Source organism: Heliangelus exortis, chromosome 22 (assembly GCF_036169615.1).
Source record: "Heliangelus exortis chromosome 22, bHelExo1.hap1, whole genome shotgun sequence".
Lineage (NCBI taxonomy): Eukaryota > Metazoa > Chordata > Aves > Apodiformes > Trochilidae > Heliangelus > Heliangelus exortis.
This window is the reverse complement of record NC_092443.1, coordinates 2350137-2366156: the sequence shown is the minus strand read 5'-3', so window position 1 is coordinate 2366156 and position 16020 is coordinate 2350137. Positions and strand designations below refer to the sequence as shown.

General features: G+C 43.5%; 1 protein-coding gene and 2 long non-coding RNA genes across 5 annotated transcripts in view; 2 read left to right on the top strand and 1 right to left on the bottom strand.

Annotated features, from left to right (window-relative positions):
• The first annotated feature begins 786 nt into the window (after window positions 1-786).
• LOC139806423 (uncharacterized) lies at window positions 787-1998 on the top strand. Its single transcript, XR_011730241.1, has 2 exons — window positions 787-1494; window positions 1832-1998. It is a non-coding gene; the product is annotated as an uncharacterized lncRNA (long non-coding RNA).
• An 894-nt stretch (window positions 1999-2892) lies between these two features.
• On the top strand, window positions 2893-13405 carry LOC139806571 (uncharacterized). Its single transcript, XR_011730288.1, has 8 exons — window positions 2893-3117; window positions 4038-4259; window positions 5159-5847; window positions 5938-6037; window positions 6132-6404; window positions 9548-10302; window positions 11747-12438; window positions 12844-13405. It is a non-coding gene; the product is annotated as an uncharacterized lncRNA (long non-coding RNA).
• The window catches only part of ANKMY1 (ankyrin repeat and MYND domain containing 1), a 19048-nt gene continuing 7986 nt past the window's right edge, over window positions 4959-16020 (bottom strand). For 2 of the 3 annotated variants that reach the window (XM_071766355.1, XM_071766353.1), the window contains 12 exons: window positions 15167-15600; window positions 13966-14182; window positions 13400-13564; window positions 12554-12612; window positions 11705-11876; window positions 11099-11239; window positions 9730-9891; window positions 8601-8708; window positions 7493-7624; window positions 6625-6738; window positions 6083-6248; window positions 4959-5202 (listed from right to left, as the gene is read on the bottom strand). In XM_071766355.1, coding sequence (XP_071622456.1) covers window positions 5141-5202; window positions 6083-6248; window positions 6625-6738; window positions 7493-7624; window positions 8601-8708; window positions 9730-9891; window positions 11099-11239; window positions 11705-11876; window positions 12554-12612; window positions 13400-13564; window positions 13966-14182; window positions 15167-15600 — 1932 coding nt within the window. In that variant the 3' untranslated portion in view covers window positions 4959-5140. The remainder of the gene's footprint in view (window positions 5203-6082; window positions 6249-6624; window positions 6739-7492; window positions 7625-8600; window positions 8709-9729; window positions 9892-11098; window positions 11240-11704; window positions 11877-12553; window positions 12613-13399; window positions 13565-13965; window positions 14183-15166; window positions 15601-16020) is intronic. The other variant, XM_071766354.1, reaches the window with a different exon arrangement.

Sequence of the window (16020 nt, the reverse complement as noted above, 5' to 3'; positions counted from 1 at the left end):
CAAGCCGGGTCCCCACCCCCGCATTGTGGCCCACAGATCCTCCCTTCTGCCCCACAGATGCCCCCCAGATCCCTCCTCTGCCCCACAGATGCCCCTCTCGGTCCCACAGATGCCCCCCTCGGTCCCCCAGAGTCCCTGTGTGATCCCACAGGGCTCTTTGCAGCCCCTCCTCCGCCATGGCCCAAACTCCTGAGGGGGAAGGGCGCCGTCCGGACGCCTGGGTCCCCCGGGGTCGGTCATGCGGCGCCGGGAGCGGGGGAGGGACTGGGGGGGACAGATGGACGGATTGGGGGGGACAGGAGGGGACACGAGGAGGACGACGGAGTGGGAGGGGTGGGGGAAGGACACGGGCAGGACAAGGGGGAAGCTGCAGCGTCAAGAGAGGGCCCAGGGGGTCACCCAAGCTCTGCAGCCCCCAACTTCCTGGGATCCCACCCTCTCTCTGCAGCCATATATCAGCCCCCCTGGTCACAGCTCCCCACACACGTGTCCGTGGGGCTGGTGTGGGGTGGGAGGTGGCTGAGGTGCACCGTGGGGCAGGATGAGGTGTGGGCTGCCATGAGTTGTCTTGTATTGCTCTGTGGGGCGTGCTGGCGCACGGGCTGGTCAGCCATCTTGTATAAGATCCATCCATCTTGTGGACACCACACTGGGGGCCCATTGGTGTCACACCACGGGGCAACCCACACCTTCAGCTACAGCTTCACACCAACCACTACTGCTTGATGCTTTTTATTGGCTCACCAAGGTTGGTAAGGTGTGGGTGGGTGGGAGTTGTGTGTGTGGGTGGGAGGTATTAGGGGGCTCAGGGGGAGGGTTGGAGGTCCAGAGCTTCACTGCTTTCTGAGTCCATTCTAACGGGGAAAGAGAAGGGCAGTGAGGCAGCTGTAGGGCAGGAGGAAGGTCGCACTTTGGCTCCCATCTCATGGCTCTTGGCCTGCAGCTTGTTGACCTGGGACTTGGCCACACTGACGTGTTCTTCCAGCTCCTGTGTACCTTGCAGAACTTGGCCAGGCTGGTGTTGGTCTTTTCCTCCTGGGGAAGCAGGAGGCTGTCCCCCCAGCCAGCTGTCCTGCCTGCAGCCCCCCTTTCCTGCTGTTCTACCATCCACCTGGCCAACTGTCTCACCTTCTGTCCATCTCTCTGCCTTTCTTGTTGTTCCATTTGTCCCACAGTCCCACCAGCCATCCCTCCCTGTTTTGCCAGTTGATGATGGTAGTGAGACTTGGACACCAGAGTGAAAAGAGCAACCACGTTTTCCTGGTGATAGCTAAATAATACAACCAGGTAAGCAAAATAACCAAACAAGGTACTTAAAGCAGACAGACAGAAAACATACAGGGTAATGCATCAAATCATTACTACAGGAGAGAAAGGACAGTGATTAAGAAAGATCCATCACACTTGCACCATCATCCAGACCCATGGTCACCAGGGAGCCCCGGCTGCAGGGAGGATTTGGAAAACCTTCCCAGCAAGTGCATCCACCCACGGGTGAGACATCCAGAGCTGCTGCAAGAGGGTCTGTCCTTATCTATTAAAAACCCCAGCAAGTCAGGATGACTTTGCATATCACCTTAGGTGGAAACATCTGGTTCATCTCCTGACCACCTGTCAGGGTTTAACACTGGCCTGGCAATTAAGCCAAATACCAGATGCTCTCTATTAAGGCTCCTCCCCTTCCTGATAAAGAAAGGAGAGAAAAGAAGGGAGAGAGACTGAGGGGTTGGAAACTAAACTACACAGCTTTAATGAAGCAGTAAGGATAAAAAGGAAAAATTACTAAATATATACAAATATACAGGAAAATAACTCTCACATCACCACCCAGGCTGCAGAGCAGCCCTGGGAAAGTCCAGGCTGGAATCCTGGAGTCAGCAGCAGTCGGGAGCTGGAGGCAGGAACACAAGGACTCAGGTTGGTATGGATCAGGACCACAGGCAGAGGAACGGATGGAATCCTCCCAGGATGCCAAAGCAAACAGGAACAGGAGAAGAAGGAAGGGGGTTGACCCTTGTGATCCCTCAAATTTATACCAGGTAAGACATGCACGGGACAGAATACTCTGTTTGGTCAATTTTGGTCATTTAAACCTGTCTGCTCTTCCCAAAAGGAGCTTTGCAGGTGTGACCTTTTTACTACTTTTCCTTTTTTTTTTTTTTTTACTACTTTTACTCCTTTTTACTTTTTTTTGCTTTTTAAAACATGTTAATTATTTAATTCCATAATTTCTCTTAATTAAATAATCTTTATGTAAATAACGAAATAAATATTTATTATGTAAATAGTTCTAATAAAATAGAGCTATTTATTATTAATTATTGTATTTGAAAGATGTTACTTAATTCCGTAATTTCTAATAATTTAATAATTTTATGTAAATAAACAAATATTTATTATGTAAACAGTTCTATTAAAGTAGAGCTATTTATTATTTATTCTTGAATTTAAAAGATATCAATTATTCCGTAATTTCTAATGATTAAATAAACTTTATGTAAATAATGAAATGAATATTTATTATGTAAATAGATCTATTTAAATACAACTATTTATTATTAATTATTGAATTTAAAAGACATTTAACTCCGTAATTTCTAATAATTTTCATGTAAACCTTTTAAATTAAACAATTTCTAAGAACGAAATCCTTTTTACTTAAATCTTTTTCATCCAATCACTTCTAAGAACGCAATCATTTTTATTTATTTTATTTATTTATTTAATTAATTTTTTTTATTTTATTTATTTTTATTTTTGAAAATTAAACACTTGACAGGAATTAAACCACTTCGCTTCCCCTCCCTTTCCCTCCCTCTCCCCGCGCTGTTTCTCTCCCCCTTCCCCTCTCCTCACCTCTTCCCGCCCCGCACTCCCTCCCGTGCCTCTCGGCCCAGGCCCTTTTCCTACAGCTCTCGCTGCAGGTGAAGATCCTGTGGCACCGCTTGCAGGGCGCCAGCTGCACCCCCACCGACCGCCCGCACTGGTAGCAGAACTTAAACAGCTGCAGCCTGGAAAAAAACAAACCAAAAAAAAGTTGGAAAACGAGAGGTGGGGTCCTCACGGTGACAGCTTCACCGCCAGTTCTGGGCCCCTCGGCGCAGGAAGGAGATTGAGGTGCTGGAGCAGGTCCAAAGGAGGCAACTGGGCTGTGAAGGGATCCAGCACAGATCCTATGAGGAGAGGCTGAGGGAGCTGGGGGTGTTGAGGCTGGAGAAGAGGAGGCTCAGGGGAGACCTCATCACTCTCTCCAACTCCCTGAAAGGAGGTTGGAGAGTTGGGATGATCCCAATGGGATGAGGTTCAACATTCCAAGTGCCAGGTCCCGAATTTTGGCCACAACAACCCCATGGGGAGCTCCATGGGGCACAGAGTGGCAGAGAGGGACCTGGAAGGTGACCATGAGCCAGCAGTGTGCCCAGGTGGCCAAGAGTCCCAATGGAATCCTGGATGAGGAAGAGTGTGGCCAGCAGGCCCAGGGAAGGGATTCTGCCCCTGGGGAGGCCACAGCTTGAGTCCTGTGTCCAGTTCTGGGCCCCAAAAATCAGGAAGGAGATGGAGGCCCAAAGGAGGTGAAGGGATCCAGCACAAGTCCTGTGAGGAAGGGCTGAGGGAGCTGGGGGTGTTGAGGGTGGAGAAGAGGAGGCTCAGGGGAGACCTCATCACTCTCTCCAACTCCCTGAAAGGAGGTTGGAGCCAGGGGGGGGTTGGGCTCTTTTCTCAGGCAACTCTCAGCAAGACAAGAGGGCACAAGAGGTCTCAAGTTGTGCCAGGGGAGGTTTAGGTTGGACATTAGAAAGAATTTCTTTAGGGAGAGGGTGATCAGACATTGGAATGGGCTGCCCAGGGAAGGGGTGGATTCTCAAATATCCTGGAGATATTTCAAAAGAGCCTGGATGTGGCACTCAGTGCCATGGGCTGGGAACCACGGGGGGAGTGGATCAAGGGTTGGACTTGATGAGCTCTGAGGTCCCTTCCAACCCAGCCCATTCTAGGATTCTATGAAATGGCTACAACATAAAAATAATCTTCAACAGTGAGAAACGTGAGACTCGGGAACTCACCACGGGAACCTCCAGGGGATGGGGCTGCAAAAGCAGCACCCAGGAACACCCTGGAAAGGCCAAATGAACCATGAGAACCTTCACCAGCCCTGCACCATCACCCTGTGCTGCACTGTGCCCACAGCACGGCCTCTGGAGCTGCACATTCCCAGCTGGCAGGAAGGATGGATTATGGAAGGGCAGAGCTAGCACAGGGTAAAATCTTGGGAAGCCCATCTAGAATCCATTGGGACACTGCAGGGGGACACTCAGGTTGCTGCATCCCAGAAGTTCTACCAGCACTGGAAAAGCAAATGAAAAGCACTTGGGCTTCCAGTGGGGCTGTGAAACAGGACACGAGATAAAAGTGCAACCTGGATTACATATTTCCATCTTTTTAAAGCATTTGAGAACCCTTTCCCAATGGGTGTCAAATATTGCTGGTTTCATCTCTCTCTGCAAATCATCACATCTATTTGCAAAACCTCTGTGCTACTTCAGCTTTCTGGTTTTCTTTATGTTCTCTGGCTATTTCTGCATCTTCTGCTCTACTTGTTGATCCACATTGGTCCAACAAAAATGGTGCCTAAAATTTGTGCCTTCAGAAGTGCCCCAGTTCCTGACTCCCGTGTCAATTCCTCTTGATTCAAATACAGAGGCAAAGTTGGGAGCTCCCTGCAGCTGGAGGAGCTGACACCAGAACTCCATAACCTTGAGGCAAGTATTTCCGTTATTACTGAAACTTAATATGCAGTCCAGGAATAACATCCAAATTATCCAGGTCTTTCCTGCAATTTCTAGAGCTACAGAATTTGCATGGGCCAGTTTCTTAGCACTTTCACACTACTTTAAGGTCTGAAAGCTGTCAGTGGGTTTCCAACAGGACACCCAGGGAGATTGGATGCTGTGGCACAATCTGAAGGTGATGAGCAGTGATGTGATCAGAGCAGAGAGAGAAGGGATCTGCAGCTGACTTGAGAGGAAAAGGAGAAAAAAAAAAAAAAAAGCAGCAGGGTCACAATGGCTTTGGTGAGGGGAAAACCAGGGTACAGTATTTTTGATTGAGAATTGTCAATATGGAATGGAATATCTAAGCCCTACCTCATTTCTTCCAGGTGATGGCTCCCTCTCTCCTTGGTATGAACGGCAAAATCTACTGCTGCAACAAGCAGGAAAACAAAAATCACTACTCTGACTGGAGAATTAGGATGTTAGTCACAAGATCCATGTTTATTAAAAGTCTTCTTGGCTCCGTCAGCTGTATAAAACTGGAAGATAAATCATAAAATGCTTCAACGTCATAAAATGCTTCAACGTCATAAAATCATCAACAAGCTTCAGATACCATGGAAAAAAGGAGCCAATTTGCTATGTCACAGCCAAGAGGAAAAGACCCCCCAATTCTTTTGCTCTTAAGTTCCTGATAGTGACAAGGTCACAGTCACAGGTTTGCTGAAGTACAAAGGTGACAATCCTACAGTTAGGGCTCCCTTCCCAAGCATCTTCTGCCCCAAGGGATGCTGTTCAGTGACCCAGATTCTGAGCTTGATTTCCCCAAACATTTGATCACTTTGCAGGATGTAACCCAATCCATCTGAATGTTTATATTAATTGTTGCTACTCTGTTTGCAGAAGGAAATTGATACCATGGGAGTCTCAGGATGTGAGCTGCCATAAGCAGTGACCATAAGCTAGAAACCCACAGTACATCTGCATCCCATTCCATGTATTGAAGGAAGGGGAAGCAATTCCAAGGCTCTCCTATGGAAGAGGAAGAAGTTTCCTCAAACACTCCTCAACACAGGTAATAGTGTGGAGTTTTCTGAGGGAGCAGCTGGCAAGCACTAAACTCATCTCCAGATTTTCTCCACAATGCCTTTGGCACTCTCCTTAGTTTGTAGGACCCCTGATTCTCCTCACCAAGGAGCAGCTTCTAGGAGTTACCATTTCAGACAGTAACACTGAAATAAACAATAAATCCCCCTTCACACCAGGTGATGTTACCCTTAATCTTGAATTACTCTTAGGCTCAAACTAACATTTTTTGGCTCTTCTCAGCTCGTCCTGGTCCCACTCTTTCTCCTTCAGGACTACAGACTCACGGAGCTTCTCTGCAATGTGTTCCAGCAGTGATCGACGGGTTTGGAAAACCTCCTGCTCAGCTGCAGACAGGGTGTGGTATGGTGTGTGAGCAATTCTCCTGTCCTGCAACACATCAGGAGTTAAACCAGGGACAGGAACACTGGAATACTGAGGTCTGAGTTCAAGCCAACCTGACAGCTCCTGGCCGAGAGCAATCAGTGATGTGGGTCGTGGGACATGTCCTGGTTTGATGTTCTACTTGTCCCAGTTATCATTTTGGTGAGTGCTCCCAAATTAACAGAACCAACTGTCAAATGTTCCTTCAAAGCAGAATCATAGGATCACAGAATAGTTTGGGTGGGAACAAATGAAGGGGAAAAGCATATTTCCAGGGAGGTTTCTGAAGAAAGCCCCAGGCAGTTGGTAAGGACACAAGAGGCCACGTGCATTGGATGGAGGAGATGCTGATTCATGATGCTTTTGGTCAGTGAAATCCTACCTGAGAGTACTTGTAGTAGGCATAGTCCACTGCTGTCCCCACGGGCTTGCCCTGGCCCTCCCCAAGAGTAACTGGTGCAAGGATGTCTGCTCCAGCTTCAAGCAGCTTATTGACCTGAAGAAAGCAAAGCATTACACAGCCAAGCAAAAAAAAAAAAAATTATTCTCAAAAAAATGCATTCACTTGACAGCTACAGAGACAGGGCTGAGCATAAGAGCTTGACCTCAGTTTGTGAGAATATTCTGGGCACCGAAACACAGGTTTCTTCTGGCCCTCTGGAGCTGCTGAGCAATTCTTAACTCTGTATGTGTTGTGTAAGTAAAACCTTCCTGCACACAGTTGCTATTTGTTTCTGGGTATCTCCAAATTCCCCAGCTGCATCCTGAATAACCACCCTGTGTTCCATAGATGAGGAGAAAAAGGAGAAAAACACTGATTGCCACAAGGCCAAACACTGAGATTGCCCTCATCACAGAGGAGACAGCATCTCACCACAAGCAGCACTCTACAGTAACAAACAAACCAAAAATATCTCTCAGTTTGCTGGCTGGTTCTGTTTATCAACATGGTCCTGGGCAGAACTGGCAGGGCTGTGAGAACTATGACCATCCCAGTTGGCTTTAATTTTTTTTTTTTTCTTCTACACAGGAGGTTATCTTTGCTCAAATAATTAAAATTCATTTTCCTAGCTGTTCCTCAGGACAGGCACCAACAGTGCTAGGAATAAACACAGATTAATTGCTCTAGAAAAAAAAAAAAAAAAAAAAATCAGCTTACACATTAAAGAGAAAGGGGACTCGGTGGATCTGACAAACATCACTTTTTTGGAAATTTAAAAAAAAAAACCAACAGGAAGATGTTATCTCACCAAGGCAATTCTCTGTGCTGTTGTTCTCTGCTGTTCATAAGCTGTGCTGAGCACTGCACAAAGGGCACTTTTGACAACTCCACTCAGTGGCAGGTTTGGGTCAGCCCCATGTTTCAGGAGTTCAGCCACTGCCTGCAAACGTGACCAGTGAGTGACTGGAAAGCCATTTCTGACAGCACTGCAGCAGGAATGAGACCCCAAAGAGATGATCTGAGACCCTAAGAGTTTACAGTATTTTCCATGGTGTATCCAGCTCCTATTTGTCCTGGATGCATCAGCACACAAAAAATTAACCCACCAGTGGTTTTCACTTCTTTTAGGGTGAATCATCCCTCCCTTACCATCCTGCTTGCTCTGGATACAGCAGAGGACAAGCAGTGCTTTCCCACTGAATTCTCAGTTCAAATAAACCTTCCAGAAATGCTAGGAGAGGGAACTCAGCAAGAGGAGGGCAGGGCAGGGTCCTGGGTCAGGGCAACCCCCTGCACCAACCCAGGCTGGGTGGAAAAGGGATGGAGACAGCCCTGGGAAGGAGACTTGGAGTGCTGGAGAGTTTGTGCCCTCTGTTACTGGAGAACAGGAATCAGGGAAGCAGAAATCTGCACCTTCCACTCCTTGTGATTCACAAACCAAAACACCTTTGGTACAAGTGCCAAGAAGTCCCCAAGAAGTCCCCAGGAAGTCCCAACTCTATCTGGCTACTTCATAGTCATAGAATTATATCATCATTTTGTTTGAAAAAGATCCTCAAGTCCAAGCATTAACCCAGCACTGCCAAGGCCACTGATGAACCTTGTCCCTCAGCACCATTTCTACACCACTTTTTAATCCCTCCAGGGATGGGGAATCGACTTCCCCGAGGTAAACGTGCAGCACGCTGCAGGGAGAGACAAAAACCTCACAAAAACATCACCCCCCCCCAGCTCCATGAACTGAGCCCTCCAGTTCAAGTCAGGAAAACTCCAAAGGTTTGAAAGAAAAGTAAAAACGCTGTTATTTTAGCTGAAAATTGCAGGCACCACTCATTATGTGCATTGGCTGCCATCAGACAAGAGGGACAGGAATGGAGAAGGATGCAAAAAAAAAAAAATGAAATAAAGACACTCACCAAGTCATTCCTACTGGCAATGGCCAAGGACAGGGGTGAATGGCCACTCCATAACATGTTTGGGTTTGCCTGATGCATTAAAAGAAGGCGGATAACATCTCTGGCATGCTTTGTAGGGAAGTGGGGGGGAAAGGGAGAATTAGATCAGAATAACCTTAAATTTTTAATATTAAATTTAATAAAAATAATTATATATTATATAATAAAAATTATAATGAAATAATAATATAATAAAAATTATTTTACATATAATATACAATAATAAATTATATATAAAATAATATAATAAAATTAATTATATATTATATAATATAGTATAATATAGTAATTATAATTATAATATAATTATAATATATAATTATAATATAATTTTAATATATAATTATATAATTATATACATAATACAATAATCTATAATTATAATATGGTTATAATATAATTATAATATATAATATAGTAATATAATATAATTATATAATATATATTATATTATATTATATTATATTGTAATAATATATAATAAGATAAGGTAAGATAAGATATAATATAATATATATTATATTACATTATTATATTATATATAATATATATAATATATTATAGATATATGATATAATAATAATATAATAATATATATTATATATAATATATAATATAGATATAATATATAATATATTGTAATATAATAATATATAGTTTATATCTATAATATATTATATATAATATGTAATATATATAATATGCAATAATATAATGTAATAATATATAATGTAATATATATGCTATATTGTATATATTATATATATTATATATCATATATATTATATAATTATATTAATTAAAATAATATAACAAAATTAATTATATTAGCAGCGTAAAACACACTCAAACCTTTTAACTAAAGTGTGGTGTTCTAGAAAAAACACACCTCCCCTTTCTCATGCCAGAACCCCAAGCACAGTGGTTCCATACATTAAACCAGCCAAATGATCAAAGCTCATCAGTGCTGCCCTCCCAGGAACGGGCAGGTTTCCTTCTGAAGAACTAAGTCAGCTCCCTGAAGAGGAACGAAACACCTCACTGCCAGGCTGTGTCCAGAACTGTGTCCTGTGAGTGGCTCTGCCCCTACCTTGTTGTTATCCTCCCTTTCACACGCAATGTGCAGGGCAGTCCTGCCACCTTCTTCAGGGACAGGACCACTGTAGGAGGAGAAGTTCTCTCCTGGTGGCCCAGCTTCATTCTTCACTTGCCAAGTGCCCACCCCGACGCAGCTGCCTTTTCTGGACTGAAGCTGAGGAATCCAAGTGAAACCACGGGTACATTTTCAACTCAGTTTAAAGACAAATTAACAGAACACAAACCTCTCGGGTCACCCCTGGGTCTGGATCTCAATCAGGGGCAAGACTTGTTCAGCCCCACAAAACCAAGAGCCACCCTTTATTCTACTTTCTCCTCTACATTCAGGTCTCATCTGCCAAGCTGCTTTTTTCCCCACTAATTTGAGAGACCTAAAGATGTTGGTAACTTCTACTGAGCCAGATGATAAAGGGTAGGGAAAGGGAGGCACCACGAGCCTAACTTCAGTCAAGCTCATCCACATTTCATTTATTTAAGGCCTGTGAGTCAGCACCTCCATCTCTTTTCTCCCCATTCTCTGCTGGCTGTGCTGCCACGTGCTTGTCAGAAAGCCCCTATCCATCAGGTCAGATATATATATATATATATATTTATATGTATTTTTATGCTTTTTATATATATTTATATATAATATATATAATATATATAATATAATATATATATAATATATATATATTTATGCTTTTTTAATATATATTTTTATGCTTTTTATGTTATTACCTTTCCCCTGTGTTAGTAAATTTGTATTCAATTGTTTTCTTTTTCTAACTTAAAGTCCCTGGTCTTTATTCCCCTTTTATCTTCCCTTTGTGTATGTGGGAGAATACAGATTAATTCTGTCCTTAGGTTTTGTGGCCTGCCCAAACTTCTAAGCTGTGACAGAATAATGTGGGGCTCAGGTTTAAATTTTTCTTTTAATTGGAAATATTGGAGGCACAGTGAGTGCTGCAGGAAGCTGGCAGACAGAGCCTGGGTTCAAGGAAAAGAGAAATAAAGAAAGAAAAGATGAGGCCAGATCCATGGAGATGAAACAAGCAAGTCCTGTAACAGACACAGCTATTTATGCAGTCCTATCTTTGGGCATTTTTAGTGAACTGCACACACGAGACATTTAAACCCTTCCTTCTATAAGGCATGATAAAAAAATAGTGGCCCACTAAATTCAGAAGGATATGTTCACTGCAACCCAATATTATAGACCTCAAGTGGCTTTTGCCTTTTATTTTATTTTTTTTTTTAAGGTTCTTTCAGTGGAATACAAAGATTTCACAGTGAAACCAAGCAGGCAGGAATCTCAGCTCCCTGCCCAACCTGCATTTGCATTTCAGCAGCTGAAAGATCTCAAGAAGCAGAATACATACCTTGTCTGGACCATATATTTCATTTCCATCTTCTGCCCTGGCATTTATCTCGGGGGCAGCGTGCAGGAGGTTCTGGGTTATCTGGACCCCTTCCACGCCAGGGATGGAGGCAGCAATGTGCAGAGGTGTTAACCCCCCAAGCTGAAAACACAGAGATAGCATCAGGACTCCTGGTTATCACAAGCAGCACTTAAACAACCCTAAGTATTTTTATCAAAGAACAAAGAAACTCTCTTCCCAGTGCTGTGTCTCAGAAAAAGCCCCCAGGAACCTTGATCCTGGAGCTGTTACAGGACCCTACAGCTCCCAGACACTCCTGCTACTAAATCCCTCAACTTTTTCCCACTTAAGGAGCAGTTTCACAAGTGTCCCCCAGCCACTCACAAGCTTGGCAACCAAAAAAAAAAAATATTCAAAATAACAAGAGGAGCTTTGTCTTCTTTCTATTACAAAAAATAGAAAGTGTCTACAAAGGGGATAATGGTTTTAATCAGCTTTCTGGCCACACTAAAACTTATTCTGCCAGGCAGGAGATTTCAGAGCAGGGCAGTTAGGCTGCAGTACAAATCTGGAAATCCCACTTGATGAATGAGAACCCAGGAAAACCTCAGCTGGCAGCCGCACATCAGTCCTTGCTCCCTTTTTTAGGAGGAGTTTCACAGCTTCTGTGTCTGCAGCTTTCACAGCAAAGAAGAGGAGGTGTGGGGAGACCCAGGATGCGTTGGGATCTGCACCTCGCCGAAGCAGCAGTTGGATTGTTTCCCATCTTTTCTGTTGTCTGTAATTAACACAGAAAATACCAGAACAACTTATTAGCACCTGCTAACAAAACTCAAAAAGCCCATGGACCGAGGTGACTTGCAGGGAGCAGAGATGAAGAGGGAAGAGGCAGCAGCTTGTAGGGTCACATCCCAGTGACCTAAGCAAGGTGACCTGAGCAGGAACAGCAGATCTCAGCCCTCCACACCAAAGGAATGTCAGGAAAAAGCTATCCCTGTGTTCCTGGTGTGGGAACACCAAGCAGAGCTAGGAAAGGTTCTCTGCATCTCCACCCATCACTCGTGACCTGTAAATATTTACTCCTAAATTTGTTTAATGAAAGAAGCAGCTTCCCACACTGAAGATTCCTTGGAATTCTTTCCTCAGCCATACCTCATCCAGCCCAAGAAAAAAAAGGCACAGTGTTTTTCTTAAAAGCTGGTGCAGGAGCTGTGCCAGGTTAGGACAGTGGATTCTGGGTGCCATTTGCATCCCTACTGAAAATTTCATCACTGACACAAGTCCCATGAGTCCATAAGCAATAAGCATCTCCTACTGGCATGAAATCAAGATTTGCCCAGGTAAACAAACAAAAAAATATCTTTACCTCTGATGAAATACATAAAATGCTGTTAACTTTTTTATACAAAATGGTTTATGGGAGTTGTTGTCCCCTCTATAGTGCATGAGACTTACTCTGAGATGATGCCTTCAGCCACACTGACTGCTCCTGAGGACTCAGGTTGTTTGTTCCCCTTAAAGATTTAGAAAAAGAAGGGTTTTAGGAAAAAAAAAAGTATTAATTAATAATTAATTAGTAATTAATTATTATTCAATATATTAACACATCAGAACTGTAACACAGCACAGCATATAATGATAATGGCATTTTGTTAACAACTGTTAGGGAAAACCTTTAGAAGCAATTTGTAACTTAGGGTTTTTTTAATAAAATCTCTTAAAATAACGTTATTTTTCTTTTTCAGCTTTTATAGTGTCTAAAGCAAGTTCAGAAGAGTTAAAAGTTTCTTCCAGTATACATCACCTGGCTTAAAAGAAAAAAACATTGCTGAAATTAAACAAGACACTTACAGAGTTTTCAGCCTGCATTAGTTTGCAAGAAAATCCAGAACTAGGATCTACCAGCTTGTTCTCAAATCTGGATGCACATCCAGCTCAGAGGAAAAGTGGAAGCAACAAAAATTTCCCTTGCAGAATGTCAGGAGACTGCCAGGCAGAAAGCACTGCAGGAAGAACCCCTCTCCATTCCAAATTACCTCAAACTGACTCCAAAATAAGAGGTAATGATTCCACATTGATCTTCTGTGAAGTTTGAGCAGCTGCTCTCTCCTATTCCTCTTTTTCTTACCCCATTAAAGTCTCCCCAGTTTAGCAATGGGCCACTTGAACATCTTGGAACCACAACAGCAACTTCAGAGCAGCTGAGGATGATTTGGTACTTCATTTCCAACAGGTTTCCCCTCCCTGCCCAGTAAATTTAAGAAGCAAGCTTATAGCTTGAGGAAAAAATATTATCCAAACCTTGTAACTGTGCAAGGTCCTCTCAGCAATATTAGCCTTGAAAGAGTCTTCTGGATAAAAGAGAATAAAGCACATGGAGAGAGGAGATAATCCTTCATCGTTGCACTTATTCACATCAGCTCCACTGTCCAGAAGAAGATTGATAACATCGTTGTGGGAATGAACCTGTAGAGGGAAACATCCACACACTGAAGCTTTGGACGTGGAAAGAGCTGACAACACCATTTTAAAGTAGGGATGCTCTGCACTGTTGAGCTGGTTCAAATTTGTATTTCCCACAAAACAGAAACTCAGAGCTGAACCACATCTCACTGGGTGCAAAACATCCATTTTTCATCTACTTTCTAACTACTAGATGGGGTTCAACCTAGATGTTGTTAAACCACTGGGTTAAACTAGATGTTGTTACAACACTCCTCATACCATCACCACTTTTCTGTTTCTCCTGTTTGCTGAACATTCCTTTCGTAACAAACATAACGAAGCAAGAAAAAAAACCCTTAAATCTAGCCTGCTGGACCAGGAATTTCCTCACTGTGTGTGAGGAGCCACGCTCAGCCTCTTACAGCAGCTGCAGCCAGTGCTGTGTATCCACGTTTGTCAGCTGTGTCTGGGTGAGCAAGCCCATTCCTCAGGATTGCCCGGACCCCCTCGCAGTCTCCTTGTGCTGCCCTCTCAATGAGCTGCTCTGCTGCCAGTTCCACAGGTCCTGGAGGGCCAAAGGGACCACGGGTTCCTTGGAGGATGGGGCTGACATCTGGGGTGAACTCTGCCTGCCAGCGCCTTGGGAAGGAGAGGAAAGAGTGGGACATGTAAGCAGCTGGGTACTCCTGGTCTGCTATGGCAAGAAAGCAAAACACACATCAAGAATAAAATATGAAGTTAGCAAGAGGGGAAAATAGCACCAGCTGTCTTTTTAAGAACTATTTCAGACTGGGTAAGTTTGCTCACGTGAATGGCAGGGAGGCAAAGTGGTGTAAAGGCAGCTGCATAGGGATCTTACAGACAGACAAGTTAAAAACCATACAGCTACTGACCAGGTAATAAAACAAGAAAACAGACTCTAACTACCATGTATTTCTATGAAACCAGCGTATCATACACACTCATGACATCTGTTTATGATTCAAGTTCCACCACCTGCTTTAAGTATGGCTACAATATATGATCACATAGCTTGTGTTCCTACCAAAAAAAGCAAAAATACTCTGTGGGCCCAAAGAGCACCTCCAGAAACAAGGACTGAGCCATGTGAACAGTTCTACCAGCTGCAGACTCGTTGCAGCACACTCTGTACAGCTTTAAAGGGGAAGAAGTGTAAGGCAACTGCAAAAGGTGTCACTGCCCACACTGTGAGTGTTTTCAAGAATCTGGCTCTGGGCTTCTCTGCATTTCTATCCCTGTGCAGGACAAAACACTCTGAGAACAGGGCAGGTCAGAACAGGGTTCTGCAGCCCCTGCCTCCCAGTTCCTTTCAAAACTGGACTGCCAGAAACTCTGACGTGCTAATGAGCAATCAGACTATTTTTAGAGGTGTCACCAGGACAAAACTGATGTTTAATTTAAAGGAGTGTAATCTGTGGACTGAGACATGAGTACATTGTTTGTCTCTTTTTTTTTTTAAAAAAAAAAATCTCATTGGCAACTTGTGATCACAAGGCCGTGAGAAGCAGTCTGGAGCAGAGCTTAAAATAACTCTGAAAATAATGACCACGTTTGGGTAATTTCTAAAAATCCATACACAATAATCTAATTCTCAACACTCACCTGTGCTTATAAACATGCATCTGCATTCTCACCAACAGAGGGGTTACGTTGGCAACAGGCCAAGGGTCCTCCTCAGGCAGCTCTGGGCTATTACAAAAATACTGAGCATCACATTCTTCCAGGAAGGAAGGAGTCAAAGTGAGGTGATCTGTGTTCTGAGAATACACAAAGACTCCCTCAGGACAAATATCCTCATCATCAAAAGGGAGATGTTTGTAGTTCCGGAGATAGGGGTCTTCCTCAAGTGAAATACACTTCTGAGAACTCCCATCGATGTATTTGTGGTGTGCTGGATAATCCAGGAGAGAAAAAGAACCTGGCACTTCAATACAGAGTTTAATTAGGTGATCCCTGAGCCACAAGCCAACGTCCTGGCAGCCATCTGGGTAGCTCTCAATCCCTGGTCCAAATCGCTCATCACATTTGTACAGCCCCTTAGGAAACAAGGCAACTCATTAGAATCAGGCAGAGATCAAACAAGGTGCAGAGTTACAGTCTGGTTGGTATTTAACCTGGCTGGTTCTGACCTGGCCTACCCCCTAATGCCAGAGCAGAACTTGCTGGAGATGCTCTGAAAGAAAGCTCTCACACCTTGGTCCATTTAACAGAAAAAGAAAATCTTCCAGCAGAGTGGAAACCCCTAAATTTAATTACACTGGGATCTAATGTTGACAGGAAACTTCCTGGTGCTTTTAGGGCCTAAGATTACTTTAATAATATCTTAATAACAATATATTTTAATAATATCTTAATAATAATTTTAATAATATCTTTTTATTGACCAATTTTAGATTCACTATCCAGGCTGCTACCATCCAGGCCAGGACAAATTTTTGGTTGGATTTTCCTACCCA